Source organism: Saimiri boliviensis, chromosome 8 (assembly GCF_048565385.1).
Source record: "Saimiri boliviensis isolate mSaiBol1 chromosome 8, mSaiBol1.pri, whole genome shotgun sequence".
Classification (NCBI taxonomy): Eukaryota; Metazoa; Chordata; class Mammalia; order Primates; family Cebidae; genus Saimiri; species Saimiri boliviensis.
In genome coordinates, this window is record NC_133456.1 from 19,332,808 (window position 1) to 19,354,052 (window position 21,245).

The 21,245-nt window shown below is 34.4% G+C and overlaps 1 protein-coding gene across 24 annotated transcripts in view; it reads right to left on the reverse strand.

Moving 5' to 3' along the window:
• DLG1 (discs large MAGUK scaffold protein 1) overlaps window positions 1-21,245 on the reverse strand; it is a 278,082-nt gene that overhangs the window by 144,588 nt on the left and 112,249 nt on the right. For 2 of the 24 annotated variants that reach the window (XM_003926195.3, XM_039477344.2), the window contains exon 1: window positions 14,571-17,331. The exons of 18 other annotated variants lie outside the window; for them this stretch is intronic. In XM_003926195.3, coding sequence (XP_003926244.1) covers window positions 14,571-14,804 — 234 coding nt within the window. In that variant the 5' untranslated portion in view covers window positions 14,805-17,331. Of the gene's footprint in view, window positions 1-14,570; window positions 17,335-21,245 lie in introns of those variants that run through there. 4 more of the 24 variants (XM_074404064.1, XM_010336950.3, XM_010336949.2 and 1 more) reach the window with 4 other exon arrangements.

Below are 21,245 nucleotides of genomic sequence, written 5' to 3' on the forward strand. Positions count from 1 at the left end.
GCTTAAAGTGAATGGTGGTAATGCTAAAAATGGATGTATGAGTAGTCAAATCAAGATATATTTTGAATGTAGAATTGGTATATCTTTGACTGATGGGAAGTCTGGAATGAGGAAGGTCTATTAACACAACAGCCACTAAAAATGAGGTAGCAAGGCTATCTAAATATACTTAAAAACATTTTCTCACCAAATAATTAAAATAACTTTCATAGCATAAGATGAAACTCCAAAGACAACAAATGAACATACTATCTGATAACTAGTAGTTAGTTATTTTACATTAACATGTTACATGAATGGGGTAAACTGACCTCAGAATATAGAGAAAGATTCACTACCATATTTTTTTAATTTAACTTTTATTTTAAGTTCAGGGGTACACATGCATGTTTGTTACACAGGTAAACTTGTGTCACTGGGATTTGCTATACAGATTATTTTATTACCCAGGTATTAAGAATAGTACCCATTTAGTTATTTTTCCTGATCTTCTCCCTCCTCCTACTCTCCACCCTCTGATAGGCCCATGGGTTCTCATCACTTAGTTCCTACTTACAAGTGAAAACATACAGTATTTTATTTTCTGTTCCTGCATTAGTTTGCTAATGATAATGCCCTCCAACTCCATCCATATTTCTGCAAAAGACATGATCTTGTTCATTTTTATTGCTGCATAGTATTCCAAGGTGTATATGTGCCACATTTTTTTCCCCAGCCTACCACTGTTGAGCATTTAGGTTGATTACATGTCTTTGTGATTGTGAACAGTGCTGCAATGAACTTATGCATTCATGTCTTTATAACAGAACAATTTATCCTCCTTTGACTATATACTCAGTAATAGGATCGCCAGGTTGAATGGCATTTCTGTTTTTAGGTCTTTGAGGAACCATCACATTGTCTTCCATAATGGCTGAACTAATTTACACTCCCACCAACAGTGTATAAGTGTTCCTTTTTCTTCACAAACTTGCCAGCATCTGTTGTCTGTTTTTTAATAATAGCCATTCTGACTGGTGTAAGATGGTATCTCATTGTGGTTCTGATTTGCATTTCTCTAATGAAAAGTGACAAGCTTTTTTTTTTTTATATATGATTTTTGGTCACATTTTTGAAAAGTGTCTGTTTACGTCCTTTACTTTTTAATGGGGTTATTTTTCTCTTGTAAATTTTTTTAAGTTCCTTATAGATGCTGGATATTAAACCTTTTCCAGATGCATAACTTGCAAAAACGTTCTTACATTCTGTAGGTTGTCTGTTCACTCTGTTAATAATTTCCTTTGCTGTACAGAAGCTCTTTAGTTTAATTAGATCCTATATGTCAATTTTTGATTTTGCTGCAATTGCTTTTGGTGTCTTCATCATTAAATCTTTGCCCATCCCTATGTCCAGAATGGTACTGCCTAGGTTGTCTTCTTAGGTTGTCTTATAGTTTTGGGTTTTACATTTAAGTCTTTTATCTTGAGTTAATTTTTGTATGCACACTTCCGTATTTTCAGAGAAAATGAGATATATGCATTAGCAAATCTTTTGGTACCAATAACTAAGATGGCAAGGAAAAGTACCAACTGTCCTGTCACTGTTGGTTAGTAAGAAGCTTCTTTTGGTTTTGTATGGCATAATTAATATTCTTAATCTAAGTTCTTTGGTTCTTTGTTTAAAGATACGCTGTAATGTGGCATGTTTCTCTGATTAAATGTCAAAGAAGCTATTTAAAAGTAAGAGAGAAACTATAAAAAGCTGCAAGCCTTTTGAATGTTTATAGAAGGATAAAATATAACACAGTAGATTTATAAAAACTCTGCTTAGGAATCACTGTACTCAACAGGGGTCCAATACCTTGACAAAAAGGTGTTTTTTATGGTTTAAATCTGTTTTTTGATTCAAATGCCCTTTTGCCCTGTCACTGCAAACAGGTATCTTCCACATAAACTGGTGTAATAACAACCCAACAATACGTTATTTGAACCAGCTTCATATGACTTCTATGTCATAACTATCTCAGAAGCAAACTTATAAAACTAAATACATTTTTAAACAAATCAATAAGGGTATTAAAATGTAAATCATTAAATTTTGGCTGGGTGTGGTGGCTCACGCCTGTAATCCCAGCACTCTGGGAGGCCAAGGTAGGAGGATCAACTGAGGTTAGGAGTTCAAGATCAGCCTAGAAAATGCTGAAACCCTGTCTCTACTAAAAATACAAAAAAAATTAGCTGGATGTGGTGACGCACCTATAACCCTAGCTACTTCAGAGTCTGAGGCAGGAGAATCACTTGAACCTGAGAGGTAGAGGTTGCAGTGAGCGGAGAATGGGCCATTGCACTCCAGCCTGGGCGGCTGAGTGAGACTCCATCTCAAAAAAAAAAAAAAAAAGTACATCATTAAATTTAAAACAAAACAGGGTAAAAAGGAAAACAGGTCTAGCAATTACAGAAACATGAGTACAAGTATGCTAGTTCATACAGACAGATCATCTAGTTCATAAATCTATCTCTACTTGTAAGATTCATAATATTCAGTTAAGGTTTCTTATCTCTTCATTATGAAAATACAGTATTCTATCAGCATTCAAATGATGGTCCTGTCCTGGTAAAGGATGAGCCAACCACTAAAAATTTAAAGTAAACAAAGACCTAAAATGTAAAAGATACGGTTACATAATTGACAAATGGGGATGAAATTACCAATCGCAATATGCTTTTTTACCTGTTTTTTATCAGAGTGTGGCTAGAGAAATAAGCGCAACCACAGACTTCACGACTAATAACCTAAAATGGGCCCTTAATGTTTCCCAGTAATCAAATTTGCCTTATATTATTCACCCTCTACAAGTCCATAATGATTCAGGTCCCTGTTATCACTCTCTTGAGTTGTTTACTTCTATTTCTCCCCACACAAATACACACATTTTCTATTGTTTCTTTATTTTTCCTCCAGAATACTATATATAGTCATATATCACATAACAACATTTTGGTCAACAATGGTCCACATGTATGATGGTGGTACCATAAAACTATAATAGAGCTGAAAAATTTCTACTGTCTAGTGATGTCATAGCCATAGTAATGTGGCAGTACAATGGATTACACTCGTGGTGATGCTGGTGTAAACAACTACACTTCACTGCCAGTCGTACAGGAAGAAGTATAACACATATAGGACCCTTCTCACAAGACGGTTCCGAAAGCGAAGAAGGAAGCTCCTGTCCCTCCTAAAGCCGAAGCCAAAGTGAAGACTTTAAAGGCCAAGAAGGCAGTGTTGAAAGGTGTCCACAGCCACAAAAAAAAGATCCACCTTCTGGCGGCCCAAGACACTGAAACTCTGGAGGCAGCCCAAATATTCTTGGAAGAGCGCCCCCAGGAGAAACAAACTGGACCACTATGCTATCATCAAGTTTCCGCTGACCACTGAGTCTGCCATGAAGAAGACAGGAGACAACAACACACTTGTGTTCATTGTGGATGTTAAAGCCAACAAGCACCATATCAAACAGGCTGTGAAGAAGCTCTATGACATTGATGTGGCCAAGGTCGACACGCTGATTCGGCCTGATGGAGAGAAGAAGGCATATGTTCGACTGGCTCCTGATTATGATGCTTTGGATGTTGCCAACAAAATTAGGATCATCTAAACTGAGTCCAGCTGGCTAATTCTAAACATATGCATATCTTTTCACCATTTAAAAAAAAGAAGCATAACACATATAATTATGTATACTACATAATACTTCAGAATGATACTATTTTACTGGTTTGTATATTTATTATACTATACTTTTTATCTTTTGTATATTATATGCAAAAATAAACATACACTGTATCCCTATTAAGTGACATGTGACTGTATTTCAGATAATTATATGTATTATCTGTCTTCTACTTTAATAGAGCAGATTTCTGTTCTGTTCACTCCTATATACCTAGTGCCTAGAGAAGCACACATAGGAAGTATTTAACATATATTTGTTGAATGAATAAAACCATGTGACTTCAAAAGAGATCAGTTTCATCAGTACTCTAAAATGACTTGGGCAATAGATTGGGTAGGTACAGTATTCCTTCCCCTACACAGCAGACATTGCTAAAAGGTTCTTTCTGTGTTCTTGGGCAGCCACCACCAATCAGAAGGTGTTCAAGATGTTTTGCAATTAGATAACCTTAAAACAGAAGTTTCAAAATGTAAAAAACTGCCAGTTTCATGTTGCTCTCTATCTAGCAATAACTAATTGCCTAATAATGTCTTATTTGAAAACAAGCATGTCTTAGTCAAGTGTATTTGCTCAAAATATTTTCATTATTTGCTATTCAAACTGCATTAGGAAGTACAACTTCTCACTGAGGGTTCATATTTAAAAATCCATAGTGCCCTTCATCTGAGGTTCTACTAATCTCAGTTAGGGTCCTTTGTTTCCCTATAGGTAGCTACTTCCAGAAGTTACTCTTGATTTTACCTTGGCATTCTCATTTTGCCTGTTCAGTTCTCCAATACTTATCTAACCAATGCCATGTATTATATTTTTCCTGTTAAAATAGTTGCTGTAAAAAGAAATAAATACTCCATCAATCCTTAGATTAGGGGTTGGCAAACATTTTTGGAAAGAACAAAAGAAGCTTTATGGGCTATGCAGTAACTGTTGCAACTATCCAATGCTGCTATTGTGGTTCAAAAGTAGTCATAGACAATACACAAATAGGCATGGCTGTGTTCCAATAAAACTTTATTTACAAGGTCAGACATGGTGGCTCATGACTGTTATAATCCCAGCACTTTGGGAGGCCGAGGCAGGTGGATCACATGAGGCCAGTAGTTCAAGACCAACCTGGCCAACATGTCTAAACTCCATCTCTAACTAAAAACACAAAAAAGCCAGGCATGGTGGTACACATCTGTAATCCCAGCTACTTGGGAGGCTGAGGCCTAAGAATCACTTGAACCAAGGAGGTGGAGGTTGCAGGGAGCTGAGATCGCACCACTGTACTCCAGCCTGGGTGACAGTGAGACTGTCTTAAAACCAAAACAAACAAAACAAAAAAAGCTTTATTTATAAAAACAGGTAACAGGCTACATCTGGCCTGGAGATTGTAGCTTACTGACTCCCACTTTAAGTGCTTTCTAAAAAGAGGGAAAGAAGGCTAATTAGGTCAATGAAGAAAACAGAAAATGGCTTTAAGACACCTGTGTTAACTTTTACTAATAATAGTTGGTTTAATTCTGTTGCAATTCCTAGTCTACAATAGTAAAAATAAGCCAACTGCCTCTCCCCACAAACCATGAATATGACAATTTAAAAAACAAGCAAACGAGATATACATATGGAATGTCTAAGTTTCACCTACAGTTCTTTAAAATACTTATAATTAAAAAGTCTATTTAATACAGCTGTGCTCTTTCAACTGAAAGAATTTTGCCTCTATACTGTATATAGCCTTCCAGTTTGGAAAATTGTGATTGTAATGACATAATTTTTGTTTTTCCTTTTTTTTTCCACTCTCCCTTCAAAATCCTGCTATGGTACTTAGCTTGGCTAAAGCAATTAATTCGAAGATTGATATGCGTCTTGCTTGTTTTCTCTTTATCTCACAAAACACTTTCCAGCTGATCTCTTTCCAAATGTATAACCCTTCATACATTAGATCTTCCTACCAAGATTTGTCAGATTTAAATATTTCTGAGAGTGGGATCTGTTTTAATTTAAATGCCAAGTTATTGTTCTCGAAAGTGGGTGTTAAAAAAATAAACAAATAATTAAACGCCAGGTTATAATCCCCAATTCTTTTTCTCAGAACAACAAAACAACAAAAATTGTAAGGCAATCATTTGGTTCCATTCTGTCACAGCTATAACTTCTTCATACTTCAGAGTTGCTTGGGTCAGTAAGAGTTTTGATTTCACAGATACTGAAAACACTGTTCAGAAATGCAACCAAACTAGGACTTACTAAAGTAAAAAGAATGTACAGGCAGTGCTCCTGTTATGAAGTGAGGAGGAACAAGTCTTTTAAATAAATGTCTGGAGGGGCCTAAGTTGTGTTTAGGCTTCTATAACATTCCACTGCTCCCAGGTGTCACTGCCAGTTGGTTTGCATTTACACAAAATAGGTCCAGTCTTCGTCGATTTATTTGCATATGCCTGTAAAATTACCACATCAGCTGGTTTAAACTTTTCGTTAAAAGTTCATAATTGTAGGCTACTGTTCTCCACATAGTGTGAACAACTATTTTTATCTTTATCAAAATTCTAAACTTTGATGTAAAAATGGACAGCTGAAAACGTTATCTAAATATTAGTGCCAGGAAGTACAAGGAATAATTTTTTAAAATTTCTTTAAAGAAACCGATACTAAGTAAAATTTTAATGATAAAAATTTAAGTTCTTCAGATATGGAGAAGTATAAATGCTTCACAATTTTTTGATGGAGGGCTTTGAATTACTGAAACTCACAACTTTACAAAATCTGGTAACATAGATTTGCTAGTTTTTAAGCCAGTTTTATATAGAAATGGCTTGGGAAATTTATAGTAATTCAATTATATTTAGCAGTTCCAAACTTCCACTTAGCCAACATTAAATAAAAATTAACACCTATATAATATCTGTTTATTCACTCAACAAACATTTATCAAGTGCATTCTCCATGCTAGGCTCTGGGCAAGGGAAAAAAACCACACACCTTGTAGCACCAGCTCTTGCGAATCTTATGGTTTAGTAAGCTGACATTGAACAAAATCATTACCCAAATGACTACTGAATTACAGTTGTGACAAGAGATACCAAGTATAATTCTCATGAAGACAAACAGTGCTTGAAAATAAAGAAGAAAAGGCTGGGCACGGTGGCTCATGCCTATAATCCCAGCACTTTGGGAGGCCAAGGTGGGCAGATAACCTGAGATCGGGAATTCGAGACCAGCCTGACCAACGCAGAGAAACCCATCTCTACTAAAAACACAAAATTAGCTGGCCGTGGTGGTGGTGGCACATGTTTGTAATTTCAGCTACTCAGAGGCAAGGGAATTGCTTCAACCTGGGAGGCAGAGGTTGCAGTGAGCCAAGACTGTGCCACAGCCCTCCAGTCTGGGCAACAAGAGCAAAACTCCATCTCAAAAAAAAAGGAGAAAAATGTTGCTTATGCTGACTCTTGTCCTGATCCCATGAGCATATGGGTCAATCATTTTTCAGTACTGTTATTAACACATTATTTTAAAGGTTAACTTTAAAACTTGTTTGAATATATTAAGAATATATAAATTATAGTCTGTGAAACTTCTTTATCACTATCTATCTTTGACAGTAAGGCCATTTAAACAAGACACCATACAGAAGCTACAAAGATGAATACAACATATTTCCTAACTATAAAGACCTTATATCATAAATTTCAAATGTCTTCAAGCTAAGCCAATCTAATCTAGATCAAGATACCAATTTTATAGTTTTTAATAGACTTTATATTTTTTAGAGCCGTTTTAGCTCCCATATGCCCCCTGCTCACACACATACAAAAACTACCAATTACTAACATCCAGGCAACAGAATGGTACATTTGCTACAATCAATCAGCCCACATTGACACATCACAAAGTCCATAGTTCACACATTAGCGTTTACTTTGGGGGCTGGATATTCTATGGGTTTTGACATGCGTTTAATGATGCTTCCACCATTATAGTATCATACAGAATAGCTATACTGTCCTAAAAATCCTCTGCGCTCTATTATTTATCCCTCTCCCCAATCCCTAGTAACGACTGATCGTTTTATTGTTTCCATAGTTTTGTCTTTTCCAGAATGTCATCTAGTTGGAAACAAAGAGTGTGTATCCTTTTCCTAGACTGGCTTCAGGTTTGCTTCTTTCACCTCGTAATATTCATTTGACGTTCCTCCATGTCGTTTCATGACTTGATAGCTCATTTCTTTTAGTGCTGAATAATATTTCATTGTCTGAATGTAATGCACTTTATCCATTCACCTACTGAAGAACATTTCGGTTACTTCCAGGTTTTGACAATTATGAACATAGCTGTTATAAACATCTCTGTACAGGTTTTTGTGTGGATGTAAGTTTTCAATTCATTTGGGTAAATACCAAGGGATACAACTGCTTGATGGTATGGTCAATTTTGTAAAGTAAAAAAGCTTATATAATCATAGTAACCAATTACTTTTTGTTTAATCTTCATCTCTATGCTTTTCTAGAGTGTCCTATTATATAAATGATTGGTTCTTTAACACCATTTAAACACATTTTTGAGTCAGTACATGTAGGTGCACTGTAAAAGTTTCCAGAAAAACAGACATAAAATAAATCCTACAGTATTTTTTGTGTAAAAGGGGGAACAACTGATTTCCAAGTCTGAGTCATTGTATTAATTTCACAAGGTTAGTGGCCTTTTGAGTAGAAAATTAAGAAACAAATGTATCTGCCAAGAGTTAGCATCTCACTATCAGTACAACAGAGCTTCTATCGTGTGAATGTTTGGTTAGTCAATACCAAAGGAGGATATTTCTATCAATTTCCCTGGAAAATAACCTACTATTAATCAGAGTCAGCATTTTCAAAGCAGTTTAAGAAAACTGTCTACCTACCTTCTGTGTAGACTACTTTAGTACAAAGGCACTGCATTAATAAATATGAACAATTCCATTCCTGAGATATGAAGAAAAAAATAGTTTGGTCTGAGTTATATAGTTATCCCAGTTACGAGGAAACTGAATGGTTTCTCTTCTCTCCCTACCTTATCTCCTTAAGTGTATTTCTTCCCAGAGGTCAAATAAGAATCATCAGCTAGAGAACTATTATAATGCTAAATATAGTGTGATGCATGCTTCACAGAAAGTCTAAGGGAAAAGACAAACACATCTGCTTTGGCCCTCCTTAGCACAAGTTTGTATGTCCCTGTCTCTGCACTCATTCATCAAATATTTTCTGGTTATCTACAATGTGCCAGCCACTGTCACAGAAACTGAGGAGGACATAGCAGTAAACATAACAGAAAACTCCTACCCGCATGGAGCTGACAATCTAGTCAAGTAAAAACACAGATAAAAAAAATTATGATAATACAGAATCAGGTAAGAAGACAGAGTAATGTCTGGAGTGAAGGGGTGCTACCTTAGAGGAAGCAAAGAATATTAATTAACAAGAGAGAAGTTAGATGTCTACTGCTGTAGTTCAGGCAACAAATACTGAATCAGTGGTTGCAGACATACTGAAAAGTGGCCAGATCATAAATATATCTTGAATATAAAGCCAATAGGATTTGGCATTAGACTGCATATGGAACAAAGGAAAAAGGAATAGTAGATAATTTTACGGGTTTTTGTCTTCAGCATGGTAGTGAATGGCATACTGAATAAAGATGTGACATCAATAAAACTAGAAATTCTCTTTTTAATATGTTAACTTTCAGATGCTTAACTGAAGTGGAGATATTGTGTAGAAGAGTCTAGTGTACAGGGTTTAACTCTGGAATAAAGATAGAAATATTGATGGTATTTAAGGGCATAGGAGTAGATGAGATCACCTGAAATGTGAGTATAAAAAGAGTTCAAGGACTGAGCCCTGAGACGTTCAAACATTCAGCAGTAGGAAAAAGGAGGATACTGTAAAGGAAACTGAGGCTGGTAGAATATTAAAAGTGCAGTACTATTGACGAGTCAAAGGAGAAAAATAAAGAATTTAGAGGAGGGAGTAATCAATTGTGTTAACAGTTGTTGTAGAGTCAACTAAAATGAACATTGAGAACTGACTATTGGATTTGATAATCTTCACTCACACGCAGAGTGTTTTCTTGGTTGTTTGCTTTACTGAAAGCTATTATAGCAGGTGTATATGCTGATGGAACTTATAGGGGAAATATAAGGACAGTATAGAAACAAGATAGATGATGCAGTGAAGAGAGAAGGGGATTTCAGAAGTTCTTGAACAACCAAAGGCACTAAGATCTAGTACAGAAGTGAAGGGGTGAACTTTAGGTACACAGACAGTTCATTTATTTTAACAGGCTGGAACACACAGCAAGATTATTTATTTGAGAATAAGCAGGAATCAGGTATTAGAAGTTTAATGTGCAGTTTGCGATTTGGTACAGGGAAGGCAGAGTTGCAATCTGGATGGTTTGGACCTTTTGTGGTGATTGAGACTAAAAGGGATGTAGGATCTAAAAATAGTCCTAATGGTATGTTTGGGGGATGTTTAGGGGAGCCTGGAAAGAAGCGGATAATCACTTAAATTTAGTCATCTACGTGTGACTGGTTTTTAGCAATTTGTAGAAGGGAGTGTTAGGAGCGGAGGAAAGGTCAGGAAACTGGCAGTCATATCAAGAATTTGAAAGGCTCTTTGGAGCACCTCCCTTAAATCCTGTAATTAAAGGTGTTGAGATCTCTTGTTCTTTAAAAAAAAAAAGTGGATGGCTTGTACTTACAATTAACTTAATCAGTCAACAATATTTACTGAATGTTTGAATGTACTGCGCTATCCTAGGTGCTATAATTCCTAATAATCTGTATTTGAATTTGTTCAAATACTATCAAAGCTAATTTTAAAATAACAGGGGCACCTAACTCTAATGTAGCACTTACTATGTGCCAGATGCTGTTCTAAGTACTTTATTAATATATATATTAAATCATTTGGTAGAAGTGACTCAATGACATTGATACTGTTATTGTTTCTATTTTTTGAACAATATATACAACCCATAGCTCTAAAAATTAAATCCTCTATAACTCAGAAGGCACCTGTTTAGGACAAATAATATTTTTAAAAATATATGAATTAGCCTACATATTTTTCCAGACAAGCATCTGAACAACATTTTCCTGTATTTTTAACATAGGATAGATTTTTCTCTAAGCAGATTATTCAACTCAGCTAATATTTACTCTTTAAGAAAATTTTATTACTCTATTTCAATGCTGACAACTTATCTCATGTCTGTTCCATTTACTACTAAGAATACAGCTTTGGTGCTCTCAGCTTAATTTGGCATGCTAATTTTTTTTTCAGGGGAGCCTTTTTTAATATTCATAATGATCTATATGTTGAGATTTTTTAGTAGTCCAAAATATATAAATAGCTGCTATATACACATTCAAAATGACCCAAAACTTCACAGCTATTTAAAGTTCATATGATTACTGCTGTCATTAATAACTGTAGGTATCACTAAGTAGATAAAACTTTTCACCTAGGCATTAAATCAAGTGAAGTCCAGAAGCACTGTGCCAGAGTTCATTACAACCCTGCTGAATATAAAAACTGGTCTTAGATTGGAACAGGACTGCGTATGCTAAGCAGGATGGGGCAGATTATTAAGTGATCCTAAACACAAGAATAGGAGGGATATTGAGGGTGAGGAACCAAGGAGAGCCCAACAACGCATAGAGAACTTTTTGTATATTAATTCTTTGAAATTGAGGACAAAAACACTATGAAGCCCCAAACAGAAAAGATTTCACCAATGTAATTCATAAAAAGCTCATTTTAATTTAACATTAAAAACCAAAATAAGCCCTCAAAAAACTTACAATGCAAAATGAGATACAATCAAATGAAAAAACTTAAGAGACAGTCTGTAAGCTATATGGTTATCACTATTGAGTGGGGACTGAAAGGGGTGAGGAAAGTGTGGGAAGTGTGACTGGAGGATAATATGAAGAATAGGGGGATAAGAAAAGGCAGTGGAAAAGGAGATGGACTGCTGTGAAAAACCAAAGACCTGTGAGAGAAGAGAGAAGATCCAATAAATACAGGTACTCAAGAGGTATCAGATTAGGTGTCATATTTTGGAAGGCCGGAAGATAACATCTGAGGTGACTAGAATAAAAATTAATTAATTCCATAAGCATTTATTGAGCAACAACTACATGTCAAACCCTATCTGAGAAACTAGGTGTTCTTGCCAAAGTTTATAACCACTCAGTTTCCTTGTCATTCAAAAACATTAACGATTTTCCAGTGAGTTCCAGGTATCACAGTAGAACCTGGCACATAATCTTAGTTATGAACGTGAATACCTAGAGCAGATGAGAAATTTAAATGAAACTCTAAAGTATGTAAAGGTTCTTTTTATTTATTGTGTATATTTGGGGAGAATACTAAACCAGACAATTTTCATATTATATTTGGGGGGGACATTAAACCAGATAATTTTTATACTAACAGAACTTGACTTATAACAACTCTCCAATCTGCAAAAAGTATAATGTGGCTTAGTCACAAGGAATTAGATTCAAAGTTAATCTTTCTATCAAATCTTAGAATATTTTTGACATCAGTGAAATAAGAGACCTCTTATTTATCAATCACAGTACAAAACACTATCACCCTATTATATTCATAGGTATATATTATATGCTCAATAAAGTATGAGATTTCAATCTGTTGTTTCTAACAATAAATCCCTTGGTGCTACAAAAGAAAGCTGCCAGCCATGAGTCAGTAAGTGAAAATTTAAAAATGTATTCTAGCATCAACTAAGATCCAATTATGTCTATGGTTATCTTTCAGTCCCATTATACTTCAAGTTGTAAAATGAACTCCAGTAAGTTATTAAAAAAATTGTGGGTATATGAACTATCCGATTTATCAGTTATAAAAATATATAAAATGAAAGATAAAATGTGGGTACTCCAGTGCAAGAAAAATAGTAGCTAAAACCTCTACCCTAATATATGTATTTCTGGAAATAAAATAGAAAGGTAATGAAAAAGACAAGATGAGAATCAAGAAAGAGGTGTGAAAGAAATAAGATCTATTAGTAACTCATGCATTAGCATATAGGAATGCTCTGAACCAAACTGGGTGAGGGTGATAAAATTTAAAATGGCTTTGCAGAATTGATTGCAAATAGAGGTCACGACTCTATTTTAGTGCAGTGATAGCAACTTTTTACTCCAAATCCCAAGTAACTATAATATAATTCTGTAGTTTCAATAGTTTTATACATGAACTACTTTTCCTGTCTTTTCATTTGTATGCTTGTAATAAACTGAGTTACAGATATATTAATGCTGTGTTATGTGTGTATACATTTATAGAAGGGTGTGTATTTACATAAGCCATATATACACACACACACACACACACACACACACACACACATAAAGTTTTAAACATACCTTTCTTGTTGACAATAGAAAATATTTGATATTAATCTACAATGAATAACAATGTCAGCCTTCAGTCTTTGCATCCTTTTGTGATATACCTAACTGTAGTCAAAGTAAGATTAGTAAAATTCTTGGGGCAGTATTCAAATTAAGAGTTAAATCAATCATTGCCCCATCAATAAGTTTTGATTGTAAATTAACCTCAATGCCTATGTAATGACTCCCCCTGCCCAGGTAATTCCATTTCTCCCAAATATTTAAGAATAATAAATAGAATTTCTTACTTAAGAAAGCTGACATTATTTTAAATCAAAACTATTAAAAGACAATTCTAGTAACCAAAAAAATAAAGAAATTCATAAAAATTATATGAAGAATTATAGAACTGTTGACAGCTGGAGTTTATATTTATTGTGCTGCTTCTAAATATTTTATTTAAAAGATGGCTTTAAGGGAATTTATTTTAAAAGGTCTTAAGGAATGTGGAATGTGTATGCATGGAATCCATTAATTTAAATATCACTGATGTCAAAGGACAAAAGCATTCTAAACTTGTTTTTAAAGTAGACCATTTCTCATCCTTTTATTTTTATTAAAATTGAATTGACTGCTTAAAAATATTTAGAAATAAGAATATTTCCCCAATCCACCCTTGTACCAAACAAAAGGTATTTCATTCAAACAATTATTTATTCATTGTTCTTTGTTTCCCCCACTATACTTAATAGCTCATTTCCTCAAAAAGAAGTGGTTTTAAGTGTTTTTTTTAATTTTGAGAGACTTTTAGTATTTGCTCATCTCTTTAATTTGTGATTTGAGTATGTGAAAAAAATCCCATGACTGTGTAATTGCACATATTTACTAATTTCAAATTAAGCTAGATAATGTTTATTTACAAAAAGGATTCATTAAATTCCTTGAATAAGCCATAATATAGCTAAGATTTAAGTATATATAATACTAGTCAATTATATTACATTCAATCTATTTTCAAAACACTGAGAAATAAAAATATTTCCAAGTAGCTTCTGTTTCTTTACTGAAACAGTCTCCCTAAGGTTATCTAATAACACATAAAAATTGAAACCAGTATTTTCTTTGGTCAGACATCATACTCTATAGCATTTAGCACAGTCTAAAAAGGAGATGAGCATTATTAATTTCCATTTTAATTTACGTATCAATGGGTTTATATTTTTGGAAAAATCATTCTATTGAATCTGAGACTATTTTGTTTGGTATTACATAAGAGCATAAGGAAAAATATTTCTTGTTCTCCCCTTTGGTGCTAAAGATCTGCACAGATGGACAGAAAGCATACATTTCTGAACATCCAAGGTTTCAAGGCATAAGACTATTTTTTTAAATTTAAAAAATCTATATTAAGACATTTTTACAAAGCAAATAGAAACAGAAATATATTGAAAATAACTTCAACAAGTGGTATGTTACCTGGGTGGAGCTGGTGGCTACCGAGATGCAGTCAATAAAGCTGTGTCTTCGAGTGAAAAATGCAACTATCTGCTGCCAGCGTGAAGGTTCTGGCTCAGCTTGCAGTTCATCTGACGAGCCCTTTTTTGCCCAGTGTTTCTGCTTTGGGCCTACTGAGCCATGGCTAGAGCTAGTATTGCCTCCTCGACTGCCGCGAGAGTATAGAAGTGTGTTGTTTCCGAAAATGTAATTCATCTCTGCAGCCCTGCAGGTGGTTGCCAAGCAGGCTTACTTCTCTACCAGCTGCTGAGTGGTGAATGATCGGTAAAAACTGCAGCTAGAATTACAGCAGCATCACTTGTAGATCAGGGAAAATAAAAACCTTGAGAAATGATGCTCATTTTCTCAGCGATTTCTTCCTATGAAAGAGCTCATATCTTCCCTCTGTACCTGTTAGCTGTATGATGGCTGAGTTTATTTTTGCAGACAAAAAAGACGACATAAGGTGGATTTCTTTCTCATGATTATTTTTTCACCAGCGTCTGCAGGAACTAAAAGCTGTTCTTTTGTTAGCTGACAACTAGATGGACTGAAATCCAGGAAGTGAGGTCGATTAGCAGGTAAAGAAGGATGCTATAAACACTGGACTACCAAGACCCTGTGGGGCTGCCTGATTGAATGCACCGGGTGGAAAAACCCTGGATTACCAAGTTTCAACCACAGTGTGTAGTAAAATCCAATGGCACCTTCACTGCTTATATAAATTACAAATAGGAACTGAATTAAAACATCCAAGAGGATTCTCTCTGCAAACAGTTCTGACTGTTAAAAATTACTTCACTAAAAGAACCTTTGTTATTCATATCCAAATGTCTACAGCAGGAAGGATCTTACACGTCATGTGGCACTGGCTCTGTTGTTCAAAAGTGCTGCCTACATTAAACTCTTAGTATCTAATGAGAGTGCTTCATTACAAATGGATTTTCCTCTATCATTTTATGTCATGTATTGGTTTTTAATGATTGCTAACTGAGACTCAAGGCAGATTAATTAGTAAACAACTATTTCACTTCCGGAACTTTTATGATAAAAAAGAACTTTAAAGAAGTCATGGGCATCATCTCTCTAGCATTTTATAAACATTAAGATTACAAGGTCATAAATTTCTAAAAATGAAAAAGAATTAATACTAGTAAATTTTTTGTTTTATAATCAGTGAAATGTGTTTTATCCAGCTCTACATAAATACTACTCTGGTTCACAAAACATTATGACTTGATTGCTGAATGAACATACTCTAACATCTAATATCTAGGTTAATATAATAGTTAACCTGAGAATTGCTGGGGTGCTAGCTGAGTATGTAGACTGGTATAGCCTCTCTCCATCAAAATTTTTAGGGGCAGGGAGAACCTGGGAATTTTTATGTTTAAAATGCTTCCCAAGTGACTCTTATGAACCTTCAAGTTTGAGAACCACAAATTCCCAAGCAAGTCCTCTTAACACTGTGCTATATTAGTAAATATTACAATAATGGTCATTTTAAAACAATACATGAATAAAAACGCTACCTGATAATTTACTATTGGTTGAATAATCAATCTTTAAGTTGATAAGAGCATACTCTAAGTCCCAACCTCAGCCATGGGTATTTTTTTCAGATGTGGCCTGACAAAATCTTGCTTGTCTATGTGCTTACCAGCACCAACTAAATGCAGCCTTTTGTCAAACCACAACCTTGAGGTCCACTGCAAATCTTGACTCAGCAGAAACAAAAAGCTAACTGCTGTCTCTACGATTCCTTTGCTAAAATATGAACATGTGCTCAGTAAGGGTTGAGAGCTACATGGTACTCTTTTGGGTAAGATATTTTATGACAGAGATTATACCAGAAACTTTGGTGCTTCTTCTCAAGGACTGTGCAGGCAGTAGCTGACAATTTATGGCCCTAGATAGAGGGATCCTATCTAATTCGGAGTAGGGGAATATAAGAAAACACTAGGGTAGACAGGTAACTAAGAATCCTCTTCTGAAGGAAAAGGTAAAACCTCCTGGGAAAAAATTCAAGTTTTACTATGGACCAGGTACTTAAAAAAGACCTGATTCATGTGGTTGATATACAAATGCTATACTAATTGGTCTGGCCCTAAAAGATGTTCCTTGATCCATTTCTGATGAAAACCTTAAGAAAAGGGGAAGAGAAAACCCTAAAACTGATATGGGTCCTGTGATTCTGGATTAGAACAGATGAAGATACTGAATACAACTGTTGAATGCAAATCCTACTTCAAACTGTAAATGGTACCAAAAGACACACAATAATAGGCTCTTAGTGTACATACATTTATCCTACAGAGCCAAAGAACTAAGGGGTACAATCTAAAGTTGATAGATCACTCCCTCCCATATTCTCCAAAGTATAGGGAACAAATACTTTTCAAAGCATGAATTTCCTATACAAGCCCATTCACATCAAGAAAACAACTTCAAGTTTTTGGAAAGGCTGTTATGCGACCTACACTAATCTAGGATCATCTCATCATTGGCCAGTAGCCAGTATATGCACACGAAAAAAATCTATGTATCTAAATCACAAGAGGGGTTTCACATCACATTAGACTGGGAAGTGGAAGGCAACCAACTATTTTTGCTTTAGAATATCCTCACTCATTACATAGCAGAGATGAAAGATAAAACTATATTAAAACAACATTTAAGTTCATTAAGGAAAAACCTAGAAAACCTATTTAAAATAATAGATTAAAAGATGGTATACAAACCTAAACTACCAAAAGGAATCACTATTAACATTTTTATATGATATACAAATAATTAGTATCCTTTTTTCTGTAAAGTTTTAATTTTTCTTTTTCTCAGTGATAATATAGAATTCTAGCCTAAACAATAGCAGAAAGCTTAATTTAGTGAACTAAATACAATTAGTTCAGTAGATTGCTATGTAATTCAAAACATGATTATGAAAAATTTATGACTATGAGGAATATTTACTTTATAACATTAAGTGGAGTAAAAACAGTTAAACATTTATACTGGATAGGCTCTCAATTATTTGTGTATGTTTCTAAAGTTGCAAACCCAGCAGTCTTTAGGTACAGAAACAAAGGCAAGTATTAAATAATCTTTTATTTGCTTGCTTTTGAGACGGAGTCTCACTATGTTGCCCAGGCCGGTCTTGAACTCCCTGGCTCAAGCCATTCTCCTGCCTCAGCCATCTATGTAGCTGAGGTTACCACCATGCTGAGTTTACGAAATAATCTTAGTGAAAAATATAAAAAGGTAAAGGACAAGAGGAAAAGCAACACTGAAACTCTAAGTACAAAAAAGAAAAGAAAGAAAAAATGCAAAGTAACTACAAAGCTAAGGTACTGTAAATGCAATGTAACAGGCATCTGTATTACTCCTTTCTAATGTGGGCTATTAAATTTAAAAACATACAACTGTACTAAGACAAGACTGAAAAGAACATAGATTTGTTATGTATCTAGAAAAATCTTGACTATCACACATACAAAATCCCTTCTGTATGAGCACCATCTAGTGGTCAATGTATGCAAACCATAGGCTGGCTTTAGTATACCAGGTCCATCTAAAATAGATAAAATTCAATAATATTTTAATATGTTCCAGAGATGTAAAAATAAAGTTGATTTCAAAAACTGCTCATTATATACTAGAAATAGGAAAAATTATATTCCTCTAGCATTTGGTTGAAAAGGCTGTATTTGCTTGTGTTCATTTTTCTGCCATTCTCATTTCTTACAATTTTTAAAAAACTACCAAGAGCTGCTAGTGATTTCATTTCACAGTATTATCAGTATTGCTCGATGAAATAAAATGCTAGGAGATATACTTATTTAGCACAATTATCTGCTAATTTTCTTGTTTGATTTCAAGCCCCTCTTAGCAATGTTAACTTTGTATATAATAGTTTGAGCATAATTTTTGTCGCCATTGAAGACAAAAACCAGTAAATTCTTTGTTTTTTCAATGATCACAGCAACCTCCCATACACCCAATTATGCTCCTACTGTCCTCCTTGTTGCTTCGTGTACATTTCAAACTTTTTTGGGGAAAGGCTGAGGATTATATTTGATTTATTGTTCTAACAATTTTTCCTAATTCTCAGCTAATTTTTAGTTTTAGAATCTTGACACTATTCTTTTTTTTTTTTTTTTTAAACCCAAGAAGTGTTGCAGAAAGGTGATTTTATTTAGGTAGAGAAGGAAAGGAGAAGAAGAGAAAGGCTTCCGCGAAGAGTGTGGAAGGGGATTCCAGAGGGGAAATCCCAGAGGAAGCTCCCACCATGTGGGAGGGGATTCCAGAGAGTTGGAAATCCCGACACTATTCTTATGTAACCCCAAAATTTACCCACTGTGTCCTTCTCTTCTGCATTAAGATTTTTAAAAAACTATTATATCCCCAATTTCACTCTTGAGATTCTTCCCAATTGGCAAGAAAGTATCCCTTTCAGAGTCTTAAATCATAAAATCATAATTATCTTTATGCCAAGCCCTGAATAAAGTAACCCAATCACTACCTTACCTTATTCATTATTCCAGTAATAAGAGCCACCACCACCACTACCAGCACCATAATCATCTAATAGATTAATTCACAGCATGTTTCATGGTGGCAAACACTTCTTAAAACATTCATTATACAGGCCTTTTACATCTTCCCCTCATTTCCTAACAGGCACCTTAAGTATCAGCAATAATATCACAGACCTTCCTGTGTTCCTACATTTTCTTATGACTATCACCCTCCCACTGTATTTATTTACTCCAGTAACTGCCGCCGCCTCTGACTTGCCGTCTTATATATCCTTCAACACTTTGTTCAAATATCATCTTGCTTTTTTCAGAAAACTCCAAGAATTTAATTTCTCCTTCTTTCATGTTACATTATACTGTGTTAACTATCTTTCCATAAAAAATACTAATCACTGATGTCCAACAAAGTTACTAGCATAGATGTTTAATAACTGTTTGCCAAATGCATGTATTGCTTGACACAACTAGTATCCTAGGAGTTGATTTTAAAGCATCTATTAAATTTTATTTTTTACCATTAGCTTTTATTAAAATTGTAAAGACTAAAGCTGTGCCTAATTTACAATCTAATCAGCAAACCACCATTATTCTAAGATACTTTTTCAAATTAAAAAATAATAATTTACATACTGAGTTCTACATGTAGCATAACAGCTGTTCACTTCGCTCCAAACCACAATACTATAAAAGTGGAAAAGCTTTCTATATTAGCTTTTATTTTAAAAAAGAGACTACTAGTCTAATACTTGACATTGTATTTTAAATAAATTGTTCAGCTTCTTTTAACACTTATTTTGGTTTTTTAAAAATTAAGATGAAAAAGCATTAAAGCTTGCTTTCTTATGTCGAAATAAGGGTTTTCCCCCCGCTTCAATTTTGGTTTTCTAACAAAAAGTTAAAGGAGCCCTACCTATTCTGCTATAATGCCTACCCACTCCAAATCTATTCTACCCCTCAAATAATTATTTTATGTGGTACCTGCCACAGTAACCTATGAATGAAAGAGGGGAAGCAGGAAGAAATTCCCCAAACTAAGCAGCCTTAATAATTCTTAAATTACAATTCTATCAGATCACAATCTGTCAGAAAGTTTCGAGAACTTAAGAAATGTTCATATTCTTTTGACCCAGTAATTTGACTTCTGGTAATTCATCAAAATGAAATAAACTAAATATGTTTCCTGTCCAAAGATTACTAAGTATAGCTTCTTTACAAAACCTAATAAAAACAGAGATAAACAGATATCAGAGCGTTGACACGGTCAAATTATGGTACAAATGTTAACAGGTAACATGATGTATCAAGTTTTATGCTTTTAAAGTTTACATTTGATACATCATTATATTACACAGGAAACAGACACGTAAGAATGTGTTTAGTAAGTTTACAATAGGAAAAAATATATTAACATGTTGAAGTGTGATTTAAAAACATAATACAGAATTTACACAATTTTTTCTCCTAGGAATAGAAAATCCTTATCTATTGAATTTGCAAATATGAATCAGACAACCAGCAAACCAAAGTGAGGGAAAGGGGACTAGTGGTTTCACTTACGAGCCCCAGAGGATTATTTATAATTGTTGCAGAGATTGATTCTGTTAATACCTAACAAAAGGAAACGAAATGAACAAGGCAGAGCAAGAGAATGGCCTACAAAGATGGCCAGGTTTTCTGCTGCTTCTCATGGGACCAGATGAATTATTACCGTAGTACCCTAAGACCCATGAAAGCATGCTGGTACTTCCTTGATCTTAGCAAAATGTGTCAGCAAAGGTTATATACAATTGCCACTTGGCTAAGGCAATGATAAAATACCAGCAACTGTAAGATTATATCAATTTCAGAAACGATAAATGTGGAAAAGGTACATCTTATAACTGATAAAGGACATTTTAATTTTAATAACATAGTCCTTTAAATAATAAGCCTCTATAAAATATTTCTTTAAAAAGCTTTTATTATGAGGGACATAATTATGAGGGACATAATCCTTTATCATGTAATAATAAACAAAAAGCAAGTGTATATAAAGAAAAAGAGCAATCTAAAGCAGATACCAAAAAACTGACTCTTCATCTCTTATGGTCAGAAAATTAAGGAAAAAATGAATCAGATTAAG